The 19990-nt window shown below is 42.7% G+C and overlaps 1 protein-coding gene across 7 annotated transcripts in view; it reads right to left on the bottom strand.

Moving 5' to 3' along the window:
- Positions 1-19703, bottom strand: part of PTPRO (protein tyrosine phosphatase receptor type O) — a 159071-nt gene extending 139368 nt beyond the window's left edge. For 6 of the 7 annotated variants that reach the window (XM_064515534.1, XM_026116951.2, XM_026116952.2 and 3 more), the window contains exon 1: positions 14557-14744. In XM_064515534.1, coding sequence (XP_064371604.1) covers positions 14557-14628 — 72 coding nt within the window. In that variant the 5' untranslated portion in view covers positions 14629-14744. Of the gene's footprint in view, positions 1-14556; positions 14745-19646 lie in introns of those variants that run through there. The other variant, XM_064515535.1, reaches the window with a different exon arrangement.
- Positions 19704-19990: the final 287 nt, after the last annotated feature.

Genomic DNA, 19990 nt, shown 5'->3' with positions numbered 1-19990 from the left:
AATGCTGAACAGTGCAGGAGAAGATAACAACTGAAAGGGATGGTAAGAATGGGCTGGAGAAAAAAAGAAGCCCAGAACAGAATAGGGAAGGGACAAACACTAGAAAGATAAATATGAGAAATAGGCCCATAATTTGTTCTTTGAAAAGTATAGATCTTGGGCAACTGCAACTATTTGCCAATACCTGCAAATAGTTGTTAAAGTTGCTGAGTTTTCCTTGACTAACCGTCCCTCTCTCCCTTCTATTTAAAGGGGGCTGAAAACTTAGAATTAAGACGTTCTTTTTGGAGAAATGAAATATTTGATGGGAAGACTTTTAGGATTTTCTCTTAGCAAGAACTACAAAATAATTTTTATTGATCAATCCAGAAGATTATTTTGCCTCCCAAGCCTTCAGAAGGCTAAAACTCTACAATAATGTTTGCATGGCATTAATAAATATAGCATCCACATACTCTGCCCATTGCTGTAAAATGTCTAGTATTTAATTCATGAGAGAAAAGGAAAAGGAGAAGATTCTTTGTCTTCTCACTTTCCTAAGAGCTTCTCTTAAGTCTCCAACAAAATATTTCCCAAGGGGCCCTCCCCTCTCTTCTCCTCTAGCACAGAGCCCTAGTTTAACAAACTGAAAACCAGATCAGCCTGCAGCTTGTGCTCCCCACCAGCAGTTTAGGTACCAGTCAGCTCTCCATCCCGATGGTGTGGTGATATGAATGGCAACATAAGCCCGGAGAAAACTTCTGAGCGGAGCTACCACAGCAATTTGCCTGTGGCTGGCAGCTGCTGTCTACCAGAGGAGGATGCATTAACACAGGGCAGTCCTGAGGCGGACAGCCCGTTTACTACCTCTCTGCGCCATTCAGGACACAAACTACCTCCATGAGAAAGGATCAGCTGAAAGAATGGTGCTGTCTTCTTGTCTCCAGCTGGCAAAGCTGGCTTTCTCTGAAAACAGGAAGACGCAGCACCCTCCTCCAGCAGAGAGCTTCAGGGATGCTGGTCCATTGCCAGCAAGACCATTGTGACCAGTGGACCACACACCTGGGGAGCACCACAGTGCCACACAGGCAGGCACGGCCAGGGTGGAAGTGCAGCTGGACCCTCCCAGGACCAGGACAGGTCCCTCTGGCTGTTGCCCTCCATGCCTTGCCACAAAGCCATCTTGCGCTGTGGCCCTACGCGCTAACAGCCAGCAACAGGTCCTGGCATACCGTGGGGGAAGTTACCAAGCCTGGTGAGTTTTCTGCCCACTCTCCTTCTCCTGCTTGACCATGGCTGCTGCCATGGGGAGAGGACAGGATGGGTACACAGCAGGTCGAGCGCTGCAGGAACTGCTCTGGCCTCCCAGTGAGAACAGGTTGGCTGAAGGGGTAGGGAATTGCTCACATCACCCTCTCTGTCCACGATCCCCATGCCACAGACTCCTTAAGTCTTTTGACCACTCCTAACCTCTCCAAATGTTAAAAAAATGCCATCCACAGAGGCTCCTGTGTCACTGCTGCAAAATTAGTTGTTTTCTTAAATTAAAACCTTGTTTACTTCATCTCTCACACTCAGAATAGCAATATTTAAATTTATGAGTTAGTGCTGCTCAGGGGATGCAAACATTGAGGGAGTACCTTCATCTTGCCTCTCACCACAAACAATTTATAGTTTGATCTCACTGGTTACTTTGACATAGCTCCTTTAGCAATAATGTCTTTCTATTCCTATAGTAGCAGAGATTTAGCATTTCAGGCTAAGTACATATGCTGGATAAGAACATAATCCTCAGCTCTGGGCATAGAAGTTCATGGTAAGAGGATGGCTCTGCATACAAAATGCAAGCACAGAGATCCAGAAAAAAAAAAAAAAAAACACTAAACCCTAATATGCATATTGCCAAGGCCTTCTGGCATCAGAAGAAATCATCAGTTATCTAATCTGACATCTTCAGAAATGGAGAGACTAGAGAGAAAAAAAAAAGAGGGGGGGGAAATGAACATGGCCTTTAGTCCAACACTCCAAGTAAAGAATTTGAATAAATACTTGCAGAGAAGCAGTATGCCAGAACACAAAGAGGAAAAGAGATAAATGAGACTAGACTATTTCAATAAAGAAGAATCTCAGAGTTCACAATCTACAACCATTCCTGACAGCCCAGAGATGGATTTTGCACAGGGCAGAGGGACATACTCCTTCCTCTCTGTTAGCCTTCTTAATGCAGCACGCTCATTCCCGGATGCAGGCACATCTCTGCGATCCATTTGCTTCCCCTCATTCAGATTGGGGCTGATCTCCTAATGCAAAAGGCTTTTCGATATCATGGCAAAAATTCACAGCAGGCATCCGGTAGTTACTAATCACATAGTACCACAGAAAGAGGAGATAGCTTGTTTGGGCAAAACCACCGAGTATCAATCCCAAGCATAACCCAATACTCACAGACTTTTGTTATTTCAACATGTAAAAAGACATACAAAAATATAGCACTTTGGAAAAACAGAATATATGTGAAAGCCCTGTACCCACACAACATTCACCTGTCAGACCATCACTACTTTAATAATCTATAAACCTCCTGACATGAATACCTGCTGCAATCATGCCGTTAGGTTGCATTGCACGTGGGGGGCTCTGCAGGGGAGCCACTTCAGTTGGGCGTCCCTTCTCCACACGCCCAGTTGGCTCTGCTGGGCTGCGCGTGAAGCGGCCCTTGGGGTCCCTGCCTTCCACAACACCGTCCCAGCACTGCAAAGGCCAGAGAGATCTAAATCTAGTGGCTAAATCTAGTTTGGAAGCGAGTTGGGATTAAAGAACGTAACTTTCTCAACCCATGCTTTCAGCACAGCTGATCTGCTCTGGGCCATGCAGGACATCTTGAAATCCCTCCTATCCACTTCTTCTATGCTAAATAAGAAGGAGTGTAGAGGTTTTTCTCTTTCCACAAACTCTATAAACTCATTCCGTGCAAGTTTTGTTCTCCAGGACATCTTCGCACTTTCTGCTGACACCTTCCACTTCACAAGTAGTAAGTATGTTCCACAGAATACTCTTTCTTCCAAAAAGAAATTAAACCTGGCATCGCAGAGCCTTCAGGGAAAAGATGACCATTATGAAATTTTTTTGGAGAACTGGAAGATTTGCTCTTGTCTGATTCACTTGAAGATCTGCATTTTTAAAGCTGCAAGCAGAAGCCTTTTGGTATTTTTGTGATGATATTGTTTAGAAGTCAGGACTCACAGAAGAGACCAAGTGGAGCAAGTAAGGACCATAGAACTGCAACCACCTTAGGAACTTTTTATCTTAGTGGGTTTTTTTTTTTTCTTATCTTCTTTAAAACACTTTTCATTTAACCATTGATTATTTTACTACACTAACAAAAAAATCCTGTAGTGTTATGAATACAGAATAAGGAAATCTGTATTTAAGCCTAGACAGTTAAACATTTGAAAATATGAACTAACATAATTTCAAGGCAAAAATCTGTGAATACATTAATGAACCACCAAACTCATCCTCCCCTTTGACATTATAAATCATGAGTAATAAAATGCTAGTATGATGCAGAATCAGGCAGCAGAAGCTGTAATCACCATCCAAAGTAACAGTTCCTTTGGAGCTCATTAACTGTACTGAGTACCTTTAATGTTGTATTGATTTTAAGAGTAGTGGTCCAGTCAGCAATACAAAAAGCATAAGGGAAATTTCCAGAAAGGATTCCACTTATTCCCTTGAGATATGTATTTTTCCATATTGATTTTTACAAGTTTCTTTAACTGGAAACAGTGATGGCTGATTTGTTTAGTTCAGCACTTAACCATTCAGGACAGAGAGGCCACCACTGCCCTAACAGCCTTTAATTCACGTCACTCAAAAGTATCCCTGCAGCGAAGCTTTAATGATTTCCTGCATGCCCAAGTCCCAAACCTATAAAACGTACAAAGAGGTGATTTTCCTCCCACAAGTGTAAGTCAGGAAAAAAAAGTCTCACTCAAAAAGCCTCTTGAAAATTATGAACCTGTGAAATGAATGTGTAGTGATGGCAGATACCAGCCTGACTCTGCAGAAAATTTAAATGATAATTAAGGCACATTCTAATGATGCCGGCTCTAAGAATTTCATCCTTGATGACACATTTAAAGCTCAAGATCCAAGGCACAGGTGAAAGAAAAACAGCATACTTCAGCGAAAAGTTTGAGACTGTAACCCAGAGGTTTAAACTCCAGAGAGACAGCCTGAAATGAATCTTTTAAACAAATTAAAAACAAAAGAACACAGATTAACAAGCCAGTCTCATGTCCTTTTGAAGCATTAATTTTAGATGGGTTTCAGCAGACTGTCCTTCCTTTCATTCAGGGTCCTAAAAGGTTGCCCAGAAAGGCTGGCAAATCTCCACATCAGAGACATTCAGAACTCAGCCAGACGCGGCCCTGAGCAACCTGACCTACCTGGCACTGCTTTGAACAGGCACTCAGACCAGAGGATATCCACAGGCCCCTTCCAGCCAAAATTATTCTATGACTCTAAACAGCATCACGTTCCCCTGTCCACGGAGTTCCCTCTCTATACAACAGCATCTGGCATTTTGCTGACAGCCTGGGGGTAACTTTGACTTGTCCGTTTTCTCTCCTGGCCCATGACCTCCTTTGCTCCCTGCTTTGCCCATGTGCAGCGGTTAGGCAGTGTGCATGCATGCCCTCTCCTAGGCAAAGTGGAAACAGCAACAGCAGCAATACTGCCAGCCTAGAAGCCAGCTAGAAACAAGAAGGTATCAATGATGGATCAAGATGTGGGCAGCAAAACATGGAGCTGTCCAACGGTATTAACCAGACCATATCCAGCTTGTAGTGTGTTGAAAATCAGTATGAAAGCCTAAAATAATTGTGACTTGCACCTTACCATTTTTGAAGAGAATCATACCCTGCTTTTGACTTGCAGCCTTATACCTGCATCTACAGCCAGTCCTATGTGGCAGCCCTTGACTTTCCTTGCTCTAGACAGGGCAGCTTGCTGTAAGCCTAGTCGTGCTGCGTCACCGAGAGACTCTCAGCACAAAAGGTTGTAGTACTGGGGCTGAGCAAATTAAGCCCTTTCCTGCTAAGCATCAGGTGAGACCCATACACTGTATGGAACAGCCCAGGCTGCTAAATAACACAAAGGCAGAGATGGTAAAACTGTAGCTTAGAAAAAACAGATCACATTATTCTAGACATTTCAATAGCAAGACTGATCGGTCCAGTTACAACCAATGCTAATTCAGGTATCCGTTAGCTTTCCTGTACTCTAATCACATAACCAGTACTCATAAGGGCAATATTTCCCTACCTCCAGAAAATCAAAGAAACAATCATTCTGATAAGAACAGAAGTATCTTGATCAGTAGGCCATTTTTACCCATGGTACATAATGACAATTAACACTTAATCCTATACAACCACTGCAAGGTATCATTACTAAAGGCCAGCCCACAAACAGGCCAAGTCTTTATTCAACATATATAAGGAAAACAGATGCAGAAGTAAATGTGCACACAACTGGAACAATACGCTCTGGCATTTTCCCAAATGCTTCTGTTTCTTTTCCATTTTTATCTCCTAACTTCATAATGTTCACATATATAAACTGAGTATGAATTATGTCACCTGCCACTATTATAGTCCTTCCAGTGAGGCCATTAAGAAGAGAGACTGATGGGTCAACCTGGAAAAAACAATAATAATAATAAAACCCCTATTTTTGCCCAGTTAGCTACATAAGTTTCCTCTTCTAAGAATAGAAGTATTCAAGTGTGCTCCTCTTTTACTGGCTCCAATAGCCTGGTTACAATACAACAATTCTTGCCAATATAGCTCCTCCCTGAAAAACATGACTGCTCAAGATTTATCTGATCTGGAGAGTTTTTTTTAGCTATCTGATTTTCAGATTCCAAAAATCAAATCCATCCCATGGCATCCAGCTAGCACCATTGACATTGTAACAAGTCCAAGGTCACTTGGACTTCATGGCTAGTGCAGCGCTGTACTTTAAACTTCACAGTATCACCTAGCGGAGATTGCAGATCTTCCTACTATGGCTTGATCCCAAGCCCATTTAAGGCAACATAAAGACTCTTATTGACTTCATTTGGATTTTGGATCTGTTCCTGGAAGCACAGTAGACTCTCTGATAGCTCTCAGCATCGTAAAAATTAGAGATAACCCAGCAGTTCTGACTCCAGCTAACAGAGGTCAGCATAGCATGCAAACCCTAAGCGGAATCATGTTACTCTTCATATTCATGGAGTGTTTCCATTTCTCTTAAATATTGGTGACACTATATGGTCCATGGCATTAGTTGTCACTGTTCTGTAGTTTTCCCACCTTCCAACAGTGCTGCTGAGGAACTCTCATTTGGCTTATGAGCCTATGGAGCTTTGACTTAGTTTTCAAAAAAAGATTAAAAAAAAAAAAAGAAAGAAAAGAAAGAATTTTTGGTTTAACACATTAGTTATTAACCCATTAGGAAGGCATTTTAACCCACTAGGAAATAATTTTATACCAACAATCATTTTGAAATACACTTAAGTATTCACTATGTATCCATTCATCTTTCAGAAGATGTCATAATTTTTCAAGCTGTATTTAATAACTACTAATTAATTATGTAAAATCCTACCCCCATCTGCTCTTATTCCTTCATTCAGCAAGGTTAGAGAGCTTGAGTCTACAGCCATTACTCAGAGAAGGAGAAGCATTGATTTAATGGACTTCCATGAAAAGGGATTACAATACAGGATCCTCTGATATTGATTTTGTGACATCATAATCTTTTCCTCAGAAGTGTACACTGATGACTCAAGATAATATCAGCGGAAGATTAGGCAGAGGCAGCCAAGTTGGAGAAAGAAAATTATTGAAAGACAAACCTCCTAATTTACAGTAAGCAGGCTGCAATAAAATATTAGCTATGTTCTGTCTTTTGAATAAAAGTTCTCATAAAAAAAAGTCTGACTGATGCTTCTCTCATCTTTTGCCCTGCTTCCAGTTACTTTCATGAAACAATTGTGAGCTAGAGCATTTTTTGTGGGTTAATGGGTTCTCTTTGAAGGGATTAAAGTCACATTGATTATTAATTATTTTTTAATGTTTTAAACTGATGTAAATGTCCAGAAGCTGTGATGAGCAACATCCTGTAGAAATCAATACTGAATAAAAACAAAAGAAACCTACAACAACAACAACAAAAAATCTCTTCTCAGCTCCTGGGGGAAGGAATTGTCACTTATTTCTGTTTGGAAGGTATACCACCCCTTGGAGAATACCAGCAACTGATATATATGATAATCATTCCTAGGTTATGTAGAGCATCTGTATTTTGATGTGTCTATCTTTCAGACTTTGGGCAGAGTCTGTAGATATTTTGCATACAGAACAAAGCTAGCCAGAGAAGTGCTAAGCAAATAATAAATAAGTTAAATTCATTGCTGTTAGCAAATGTTCATTTTTCTTAAATTTGCCTTTTCAGTACTCTGGGAAAACACTAATTAGCATTCTTTCTGTGGATTTTTTTCCAATAATTCTCTCTACTATCCTTCCCCAAAACATTTTAAAAGGACTTTTACTTTCAGTTTATTTTTTCTTACATGAGTTTAAAATTTCTTCACTGTTTGAAAGTGGAATGGGAAATTGGACTCTTCCTCCTGGTTTGGTATGTCGACAAGCAATGAAGATTTTTCATACTAAGATGACTTCCACATGAACAAAGAGGAAATGATCCTGAATGGCTGCTGTGTGGGTAACACGCAGGTGCCAAACAGCAGGTTACATACAGGTAAGGAGATAATTGGGACAGTCTGTTGTCTGCTCTGGGACCTCCACTCAGGCTTGAAGAGCAGCCACTTCTGGGTTGATCCTGGAGATGTGTTGTGCCCAGACGGAAATGACTGAAAACCCTTGAAATTCAAGGAGGTCCTGATCTGACTGACAGCATAGCGACCAGGACCTACCTCTTATTGTGAAGGCTTGTCCTTCATATTATGCTATCAGAAGTCAACATGACTAAATCAGGCACCTGCAGTTTTACAGTGCACAGAACAGCTACAGCTGTTCAAATCCTCCTGATATTACTAGAAGACCCCTGTCTCAACATCCTAAAAAGCACTGAGGCCCAATCAGATTAACAGGCAATGTTACCTGTTTTTCACAAAGTATTTAAAAGGGGGATTCATTTATTTACTTATTTCCTCCGAGAGCTTCATATCTACCAAGCAGTTACAGCATGTGTTAAATCTCTGGCTGACATAAAATAGCATAGAGCTGTTGACTTCTGCCTAAACTAGCACAGAGCTGCTGCCTTCCACTGCCTTGTGCCCTTCATTACTGCAACAACTCGCTGCCTAGCTCTGTGCCTTGCTTCCCTTTGCTCTCCTGCACTGTGTTGTAGCACAGGTGAATCCCCCCTGCCACACATCCCCACCTGCCTTTTCCCCACCTCTTGCCCCAAACCTAAACTTTTGCCCTTTCTGCTACTGAAACTCCATTCAGTGGCTCTCAAGTGCTCAATCCCCATTTAAAAGTCCCATGCTGACCTTTTCACCCCCCCTACATTACATTTTCTACCCAGTCACAGCACCTATTCCACCTTTTTTTTTTCTCATCTCCATGTCATCACCTCAAGATCAGTATGGTGAAAGCTGAGTGTATTAATTCCCTTAAAAACTCATCTCCTACTTACTCTCTTTCCTGTTACTATCAGCTGTGTCACTAACTTTCCCATCACTCATGCTTGCTGTAAAGTATCTCTACTCCAAATACATGCATCTAACTCAATAGCAAATGCACAGATAACCATAGTAATTTGAGCACAGCACATACTACTTTTGCTCTGGTACAATGTGCTATCTTTACGGCAAGCCAAACATGATGCTTATCATTTTATTTCTGGAACTCCTTCATTTAAAAGCCACTGTAATTTCCCAGCACAAGAATGAAGGAGTTCCAGAAATGAAACACTGCACATTGCATTCGGCTTACCATAAAGATAGCACACTTCTTTATGATTTGTTCCCTTCACTGGCTGTATTAATTCAAGATCAAACACAGTGCTATGAAAAACAAGGTAATCTTTCTGTTTCAAGCATATCCCATTCTATACATCGCTCACGTGGCAACTATATGAATTGCTGTATTTCTTTCAGAAAAATTTTTTCTCTTTTCAAATATATATTGATGGAAGCTTAATAGAAAAGTTAGAAGGGCTTTTGTGTGCAGAACATACTTAATAAACCATTCCCTTAATTTTCTTTTTGTCCTAAATCAACATGCTTCCTGGAATCTGGGAGCCTCCAATGGCAAAGACAAAATGTCCAGCCAAGTCCGTCTCCCACAGTGACATTGCTGAACACTTCAAAGGAAGGCATGCAGCATCCAGGATTGCACCTACTTGTGCAAGATTAATGATCAGCCTCACTTAATGCACCTAATTTTTTGTTCTGCAATGGCAAAGCTCTTCAGGAGATTGAACGCTGTGATTCAGTAAAAGACGAAGCTCAGAAGTTTGCCTAGACTGGTGGGAATTCACTGACTTCAGATAAATCTCAGATGAGATTGTAATCCAAATCTCTTGAATCCCATTCCATGCTCTTGCAACCAGAATCCCACTGTACTGGAGATTTTCTCCTGAAAAACTCCTCCAGCAGATAACTAATCCATGTCTGGAAACAGAAGAACAGACAGGAATGGAAAGGCACCACGGATCCTTTTTACCACCATGCATGTGCTCATGTGCCATGAGCTTGCTTTCCCAGACAAATGCCCAATTCTTCCTCAGTCTTCCAATATTTACTGAACTGTTTGTCATCCTAAAGCAGTAGACTCCCATGTACTAAATGCTGTATAAAGAGTTTTTCAGTTTAACACTCTTTCTGAAGCTCTGCAAGATCCTTTCATGGTCTGACTAGACTGTTCAATATGATGACATCAGAAATACAGAGATTAACTGGGTTTCACAACTTCAGTCAGCACATTGACAGTGAGCCCTTTAAAGAATGGGCACAGGATCACCACAAGTAAGTCCTTATTCATCATGATTACTGTCTTAACCCGAATGAGGGATCACCCTGCAATGTGGCTGCTGACTGAGGTGATACAACCAAGAAATTGCCTCATTGACCTCTTGCAGTTTGAGTCTGGGGCTCATAACTCCTGCTGGAATGAAAGATCTTTTCTTGACAGATCACTACCAGCACAATGAAATCAGGAAGCTACCAAAGAGCAACAGCGGACTCGTTCCATTGGCAGAGGGCTTCCCAGGCGCCTACAGTACCTCAGCCAATAGGAGTTGGCAACCAAGCACCCTCTTCATCAGCTCTGCCCTCTAAAGTCACCCTGGTCTAGAAATGAACTACAAAAACAGTGAAATGAGAGAGAACATGACTTGTGGAAGTTTTGTGCTAAGGCTGGCTATCCACAATAAAGAAATAAAAAAATAATAATAATAAAAGGAATGTGCATGCTTTTGCTGAAAGGATGCTTTTCCTTTCCATAGGATTAGGGTAATCTCAGACTGGTGATAGACAGCAAAATCCAGACTGTCTTGTTTCAGTAGCTTCAGAGTGCATCCCATCATGAGGAAATCGTACATTAGCTTTGCTGACCAAACTGAACAGATATGAGATAGTTATTTACTTTGACACTGGTAGGACAAGGTCATGATGAAGAAATGGACTTCTTTTCTCAGTAAGAGCTTCAGTGAGGTTCTCTCAGAGGTATAAGAGATGCCAAAGGGACTCTGTCCCAAAACTCTGTTACAGTATCCATTTCTTTTCTGGCCAGGAAGAAACAGCAGTGAAACACTGGGATTCCCAGACATGAAATCAGCCTTTCTCTTAGAAAGGGTTCTTCTAGAGAAATAGTCAGTGCCCTGACAGTACAGCTTTTACTTCAGATTAATAATGTTAGATGCAGATATTCTCGAAAATTACACATATAGAATGCACTTTCTTTCTTGGTTAAGGTTGCATTGAGTAAAGTCTTACAGCACCTAGATCTCTTTGAATTTAGACTTGACTATGGCATCCAAACTCCATAAACCAATATCCACGTAATAGTGGACATCTACCCTAACATTAGACAAAACAGTCATCCCTGGTAGTAAAATCACAGGGAGCTGCTGATTTATATTCAGAGCCTGATGAACATACATAGGACTGTTATACAAAGACCTCATTCTCCTCTTCTTGGTGAAAAAAAAGGAGGTGGGGGGGAGGTTGGTATTTGTAGACAATCTTCCTGAAGAGTGTCATCCCTTCTATTCAGTGCATATATGGATCTGCTGAGAAAACTAGTTTTCTCACTGTTTTCCCATTGGGACTGTTGGTCAGATCCTTCTGGAACAGATTGTAAAATAAATCTGTCCCAGCATTATTCTGTCCCATGCCAATGATTTGGCATTTTTAACATGTTTCTGTCACCCACTTAATTCTACCTTGTCCTACAGAAATAATACAGCAGGGAAAAGTAAAATCATCCAGGTGCAGATGCTATTGCCAGCATGTGACATCTGACAGATCAGCCATATAATCCAGGGCAAAGCTTAACTGGTTGAAGCTCAGCATAGACTTGACTAAAGGAAGGTTTCTGGACTGCAGCTGGAAAAGACGGTAAAGATAATGTCAGTCCCTCGGACCAGGAAGCATGTCTGCTTCTGGTTAAGAGCAGTCACAGCCTGTGTCGTTAGAGAACCTTGCTGCTGCGCAGTGACCATACAGCACCAGTGACAGCATTAGTCTTTTCCTGTATTCATTTAGCTGAAGTACAGTTTTTCCTTTCAGATGTGATCAGTCACTCTTACCCATGCCTTTGTCACACCAAAATGAGACAACTGCAAAGCAAGCTGCTAAGGACTGTGCCTTCCAGACATCCAGGGACTGAAACAGTGGAGAATACAGAACCCTTGCAAAAAACAATATATTAACTCAGTAAGAGACTCCTACAGTAGAATGGTTGCAAGCTTTCCTCTGAAGCAAGACACAACCCCACTTTTCTCCCAAGTACAATAAGTTCACTTTAATCTCTGAGCTCACACACAATGCTTTTCTTCTGCTGGTTTCTAAACAAGCCATCACATAAGAAAACCACTGAAGAAAAAGAAGGATAAAGGTTCAACTTCACATTGCTGTATTTCCAAATAAGTATATGGTATTGCCCTGGAACACAGAATAGCATTCACATCTCACTGTGAATGAGGGAACCAAATACCACTATCCGATAGGCAACAATATCAGGCATATGACACTCACAGGGCAACATCATTGTTTGATCTCCCTTTGCCACTGACCATATCAGCAACCACAATGTCAGAAGCTGCAACTATTGCACTATACCACAAAATACAACTGGAAGGAGAGAGAAGAACACATGTTGAACAGTTTTATCAATGTGCGAAGTCTACTGATGGCTTTACAAATTGCCAGATGGGCATCAAGGCCACATCTAGCAGTTACAGCTTAGCAAGAGACATCTGGGCTGCTCATGCTGAAACAGCAAGCATGCAGACACCAGTTTTGCCCTTTTTCAGAATTATCTATTCAATGCAGCAGTTTTCTCAAAGAGATTAACCTCTGGATGAAACATCAGTTTAACAACATGAAGCTGGAAAACTTCAGTATTTCTAAAGAAGCAGTAGTAGTCTGTCTTCAGCAAGTTGGCACATCTGAACAGCACAGAATTAGGGAAGTGCCTTGTTCACAATTAATTTTCATTGCAAACTACTGTGTAGGCATTAAAGAAAACTCCGTGAATTTCAGGCTAATGAAAATGGACTTCTTCTAGCAACCTGAAACAAGCACTGCTCTTGCTTCCCCAACTTCTTTCCTGTAACTGCACATTTACTTTAAGCTTCCTCTGAAATCTCAGTTCTCCTCTTATCGCAGTGTCTAATGATCATGTACAAGATAACTGATGACAGCAGACTTGCTATCCAACTGAAATCATAATCCCAGTGCATCTCAGACTTGAGCTACAGCTTTACCTTTTCCTTCACTACAAAATTCTAATATTCATCACTATTTTTTTCTTCAGATTGCTTTGTTATTCCAGGCCTGGGTCTTCTTGAGTGACAGACCAAAATACATGTTTGAATTTCATCTGGCTCAGAAGTGGTGTTTACTTTCTAATAGAATGAAAACCTAAGGCCTTAGCTGCCTTCAAACTTGTACCAGATTTCTTGAGATTTATTTTGCAAGTATAGTATTTTACAGATTAAAACTACCCATCTCCTCTCTTGTTTCTCCACAAGAATCTTTGTGACAGTAATGCTGATGAAAAAAAAATCATGATTTTTGAAAGAAACTTAGATTCAGAAATAGTATTAATTCTATGACTGTGGGATTAAAAAATCTACTTAAAACTGTACGTGCATTTACTATACCAGAGACTAAGCTAGAACTGAAATCAACTGCAGATCTTTCAGTTTTCTGCTGAGCCATAATGTCCACGGTCTTACCTTTTCAAAAATGAAAAGCAAACAAAAAAGAAAAGAACCCAACTCATCAAATTCCACAGAACAAAATTTTGTCTGTATATTAACATTTTATCTTGCATAAATGTATGTTTCAGCAGTTATGAAAATGAGACAGCTGACAGTTGACTGCTGTATGTGAACAGATGCTATGAAAGCTTCCCTTTAAATAGTTCTGTCAATGCAACGTCAGTTTTAGAAGTGACATCGCTGCTGTTCTAGGACATGATCCTGCAAACTCCTGTTCACACAGAGAGTCTTGCTGATGGCCATAGAACAGCTACATTTATAAGACTCCGGAGGGTCAGGTCTTTAGTTGTGGTGCTCTCTTTAACAGTGACTGACAAATATACAACGAAGTTTTAGCAGTGCAGAATACTATACTTTAGGGCAATGAATGATCTTCACAGTCAGTGATATTGGCCTAGATGGTACATATGTTTTCTTTTAGAAAAGTTACACGAGGCATGTTAAACATGCCTGAGGAACCATTAAAGGATGAAAAGCGCAAAGATAAAAAAAAAATGCCATGTGAACCCAAGCTTGCGGCATTAAGCAGAACTCCGAAAAATTAACCTGTCAAAGGAGATGGGCTGAGCCCGAACACAGCACGGCACTCATCGGAAAGTAATGCTCAATTCCGCAGTGGCAAAACAGACACGATCTCCTCCCCCCGCCCTTCTTTGTTAGCTGCATTTTCCTCACGGTTCCCTCGGGGAAACAACGCGACAGCGAAGAGACACTTAACGCCGGGGCTTGGGGGAGCTACGGCGGGGCCGGGCGGGCGGCAGGTGCCGGGGGCGGCGGCGGGGGGCGGCGCCGCCGGGCGCAGCGGCCCCCTCGTCCCTCCGTCAGTCCGTCCGTCCGTCCGTGCGTCTGCTGGTCATCGCGCAGCTCCGCCGGCAGCACGAAGCGGGGAAAGCCGGCGGCCCGCGGGTTGGGGAGGGTCGACCCTGCCCGCGCCCCCTCCGCGGCAGGCAGCGCACAAGGGCAGGCGCGGGGCGGCCCTCGCCCCCCGGGTCCCTTCCCTGCCCCACGCCCCGGCCTCCCCCGCCGGCGGCCCGGCCCGGCCCTTACCTTCAGCAGCACAAAGAGCCAGAGGAGGCAGGAGCGGGCGCCCGAGGCTCCCCGCCGCCGGTGGCCGGGCATCGGGGGCGGCGGCGGCGGCCCCGGGCCGCGGGGGCGGCGGCGGGGGGCGCCGCGGGCTGAGCGGCGGCGACGGGGGGGTTTCTCCTCGCTGCCCCCCGCCTCTCCTCGGTGCCGCCTGTCGCTCGGCTCCGGGCCGTGCCCGGTAATGGCGAAGCGCGGCAGGCTCAGACGGCCGGCGGCGGCGCCGACCTCCCCGCCGCGCGGCGCATCCTGCCGCCCCCCGCCTCTTTTATTTGGGATTTGCGGCGGGGAGGAGGGGGAAGAGGAGGAGGCAGGGGAGGGGGCGGTGGCAGCGGCGGCGGGTGTCTCCGCTCCCGGGAGTTTTGGCGATCGCGCGTCGCCGGGCGGAGGGCGAGGCAGAGCCGCTCTCAGGGTCTCAGCGGCCGGGGGGCGGCGGAGCCCCGGCCGCCTCCCTCCCTGCCTCCCTCCCTGCCTCTGTTCCCGGCGGAGGGCCCGCAGGGGCTGGGAGCGGGGAGCTGCCGCCCCTCGCTCCCCTCCTCTGCCCCGGCGCGTCCCGCCCCCCCGGCTCTCCCTCCTCCACCGGCAGCTCCTCTCTCCGGGCGGCAAAGCAAGGCAAAATACAGCCCCCCCCCCCTCCCCCATCCTTCCTGCCCCCATGCCCATTAACCACTGGGACAAGTCTCCGCTGACAGAAACCGAGCCAGCCGTCGCTGCTCGGGGAGGTTGCTCACCCCCGAGAGCGCTGCGGGAGGAGCAGCCCGTGGCTCGGTACCGGCGCCGCCGGCTGCAGCAGCGACAGCGAGTGACTCGGAAACGGCTCCGGCTTCCTTGGGGCTGTGCACGGGAGGTGGAACAAACGCTGCGGACAAGTCTTCAGGAGGTCAAGGGAAAGGTCTCAGCCAGCAAGGGGTTGCGAAGCAAGAGCTCAGTGGGTTCCCAGTGGTACCCGGTGGTTTTGGAGGCACATGGAGAAAGCTGAGGCCAGGTCCCCCTCTGTCCTGTAATTTGTTAGTCAAGGTCCTCTTAAAACACAACAATAGGCATGAGCTGTATCTCTTGGTAGGAGTCCACCTTAATCTGATCTCTCCAGGAAGGAGGAAGAAAAAAAAAAACTGTATCATGAAAAATGCCTTTCCTAAACTAGGAGTCCACATCAGCATCCAGCTTATCACTCTGATTACTCTCTCATTGCCACCAGTATAACTCAGAGTGCATCTTCAGTGCAGCTATCAGAGCTATAACCAGCATGAGCGTGAGCAAAAGAGGGTCACAGATGTAGCAGAGCTGTGTCAAGAGCATTAAACTTCACACTAGCTTTGGATATAGGTGTGGCTCCATTATTTCTGGTAATGATCCACCATATCACTCTTCCTTAAAAAGCAAAAGTACTGGCTGAATGAAAGCATTTTCAGAGTTCATTTTCTAATTTTCCGTGTCAGTTCAGCAAGATGCAAGTTATTACATTCTTGTAGGAATGCCCGTAAAACTGATCAGTTACAAATTTGTTTTCTAGCAGTGATACAAAATTAGATGATAATGAATATGGGTTTATAGCTCTGCCTGGTTTATATGTGGCATATTTTTGATTTTCATGTAATTTGGGTCTTGAGTCAATAAAAGCTTGATTTCAAGTGGCCAAAGTCAGAGAGGATCTGTTTGTTTTCCACTGAAATGGGCCCTTGAGCACTGATTTGCCACACTTGGTGGGGATTAATCCAGAAATGAAGGAGAAATTCAGGTCCTGGGAAGATACTGGCACAAAGCCCAAATTCACAGCTTCAGAAGGAAAGTGCTATTCACATCTTCATTTGTAAGAACTTAGGGACAGAAAAGACCTACTCAATGCTACCAGTGAAGGACACAGGCCCCTCTTGGGTACCTATCACTCTGTTGGTATAGCTGAAATAAGTGAGAAATGTTTCTAGAATGAAACCTTAGGTAAAGGATTGAGATACTAAAAACACCCAGGTCTGGCTGTTGCAGTAAATAAAAACGCTGCTAACAGAATGCAAACATTACACCTTTTTTCAATTATGGGGGCACAGAGGAACCCAACCTTTAAAAAAGGTGCTGATTCTTCCAAAGACTCTGGTTGTGCTGCTGATGGAACGGAATCCTTCATAAAATAACAATTAAAAAAAACCTTGAAGTGTTTTCTAGTGACTAAGATCAGGTTTGTGTTAGACACAGGCAGCACATAGTCCCTGCCAAGGAAAGCTTACACATGGAGTAGAGAAAGGAGGTATATAACATGTGAGCAAAGCTGACAAGCAAAGATTGGCATGCTGGTGAGGTTGGCTCCAGGCCTTTCTGCTGGATGAAACCTGAGAAGTCACACAAAGCACTTTTTAGAAATGCAAGAAGGTAGGATCTGAAGCAGGAGCAAAAGAAATTCTTCTTTTTGGAATGGAAAGTGTGAAAAGTAATCGCACACAGAAAAGAAGCTGTGAAAAGAAGGGTGAGCTTTTTTTTAAAGCATCTAAACAATAAAAATAACAGGGCTATTTTGTTAATAGAAAAATAGAGCTTTAAACATACTGAGAGTGTGAGCTATCTTCCATTTTCTCATGGAATAAGAAAAGGGTAATTTATGAGTGTTTATAAATAAATGTAAATAATGTAAGTAAATGAAGGATACTGATCCGGATACAAGGTTATTCCAAAAAGCTCCAGAAGTCCTTCATGCCCCTACCCACCAGCCAAAAAGCACACTGACAATACAGAAGACTTCCTCAGAGCTCAATAACCTTACATCATTCCAGAAATAAATAGCAAGAGGCCTAGAGAGACAGGTGTACTCAGAACTGGGAAAAAGTTATTCGTGCAAAGAAATTTTTTTGAAGAGAAGAAAGGAAAGACTCAGCAACAGCAGAATATTTTGAAAATTAATCTATTTTTTGTTGATTTGAGTGAAAAATCCCAACATTTGAGAAAATCAAAACAAATCAGCAAAAAATGCTCAATTTGGGAACTTATTTAGGAGTCAAACATTGCTTTTTGGTTTTATTAAGCCAAGTAGTGTGGTTTTAGCTGTTTGACCTATTTTTTTTTCTCCTCTTTACCTTCCAGAAATCAGAAAAATATCTTCTTGGCACAATACTAGCTGAATACTAGCTTTCCAGTTACTAAGAAGGCCATATAGCAAGGACAAAGCCAAAGCCCTGGCCCCTGTACTTGCATAGCTTCTGCAGCGCAAAGCAACTAACTGAACAGGGAGTCCTTGACTCCACCAGCAAGTTCCCTTGACTCAGTCATGCAAGACTTGCAAATCCCTGCCATCCATCCCAATGTTTCATCAAAGGTAATACATGCCATGATGGGGACAGCAAAAGGCAGGCCAGAGCGTGTAGCATTATGAGCATTTCTCATTTCCCTAGGAGACTGTTATAAGCAAATAAAGTATAACAACTTGGAAGTCGTTCTCATTCCCTGGGGCTATAATGTACTCTGGGTTGTGGTAGTGCTGGTTTAAGGGACTTTGACCTTCTCTTTAAAGCCACCTGGCAAAATTACAGTGAAGCGGAGAATTTGGAGCAGAGGGACCCAACAGTCAGGTGCATCGTTGAAAGTGTTATGAAACAGACGAAATTCCCGGACTCCTGTCTGCGCTCACTAGATATAGCCTAATAGTCTGGGAATGAGTTATTTTTTGATGTGCAGTATGCAGGAACACGATAAAGATATTTCAAGGTATTATAGGATGCAGGTCACTAAAGACAAAATCATTAAAAGAAGACCAAATCATTAAAAGACAATCCTCTCTCACATTTTAAGAGCGATACCAACAAGCGGGACCCACATCAAACATGCTTTGCCAAGAGCTTCTCAGATAGCGCTCACTAACTACCTGAAGGTCATGCTAGTGACAGTCCTCGAGCTCTACCTTTAATGACCTGGTGGATTAAAACTAAATTGCAATTGCTTGTAATCAATGATTTAGCAAATGTAATGTCCTAACTGAACTAGCATTTATCATCCTAAATCACCTTGGATTATTACAGAAAAAGGGAAGGAAGGAAAGAGAAGGAAAAGAGGAAAGGTGCTTTTGGTCTTCATGCACTTATACGAAGTGTCCTGCTCATAGTCTATGTGAACTTAATTTCAGATTTACAATAAATTTTCCCCTTGCCCCAAAGCAAAACTCAGATCCATCAAGTTTGGCCAGCTTAAAGGTAAAAGCTGTGAATTACTGTTTATTCTTAGCTGCAATATAAGTCCAGATTCATATGAAGCTTTACAGGTCTCAGCAAGTCTGGATAAATATGGCATGAAATGAGGTTTGCAACAAAACCTGTAAGTAGAAGAAATCCTAGTCCATGAAGTTTTTGAAGCAGAGCTATTTTTCAATGACAAATCTTTTTATGAAAAAAAGTGCGGATCCTCCTTAAAAATAGATTCCCACCAAAAGTCCTTTCACTTCAAAGACAGCAATAGATAAAACACTAAAATAAACAAGCACAAGGGTTACTAGAATAATGCACACAGGGTGCCATTTATGAGTTCAAGTGTAAATTTATTTTAGCCTTCTTTTTGACAAATACAGGCTCTGTGACTTTTCAAAGTATGTCCCACAGTCCCCCTAACAAACAAGCTGACAGTTTTAAGATCTGTCTTTTCATAATAAGAATGATTGACACTCTTCAAGTGTCAACCCAGCTAGTTTGCAGATGCTTATTAATCTTTAAACTCTAGAGAAGCACTGAAGTATAACACAAAAGGTCATTTCACTTAAAATAAATAAATAAATAAGTCAGAAATCTGTCTTTGGTGTCGAATCTCTTCCTTCATAAATAAGTCTATGAAAGATTTTTTTCCTGATATTTCTTTCTTTCTTTCCTTTAATGCTGTCCAGTGCTCACTGAAACAGTGTATGCAAAGGACCTGTTTTTGCAGAATGCAAGGCGTAAACATATACATAAAGGCCAATGAGATTGTTAAACATTTTAAATGTTTATACAACTTTTATCTATCTGTCCTGAAGCATCTGGATGATACAGAATGCCCCAGAAACAAAGCAAGTTCTGTGAATGCAGTTTTATATAATGAAAAACACTCACATGTTTATCATTCTTCTGAGCGATTAAATCTTTTTCTGCCATCACTGTTGTCAGGAACTGGCTCTTTTTCTCTCGTAGTTCTCCATCAAGTCTCAGTACATAGTGTTGATTAAAAAAACCATAAAAACAAAAAAACAAAAGCACACAAAAAAACACGCACTGTGAAATTGTTACAGTTCCTGATTGTGCCTAGTTTGTGCTGTAGCCTATGTATTTCCTTCCACATACAATACTCACATTTTTGTCTATGATCTGAGCAGGACAAAGGCACACTCATATGATAGAAAGGAGATTGGGAATTTCTAGCTGTCTTTAGCCCCTTCCCCAGCCACATAAGAAGAAAG

This window comes from Dromaius novaehollandiae, chromosome 1 (genome assembly GCF_036370855.1).
Source record: "Dromaius novaehollandiae isolate bDroNov1 chromosome 1, bDroNov1.hap1, whole genome shotgun sequence".
Lineage (NCBI taxonomy): Eukaryota > Metazoa > Chordata > Aves > Casuariiformes > Dromaiidae > Dromaius > Dromaius novaehollandiae.
This window is presented reverse-complemented; position numbering and strand designations above follow the sequence as displayed.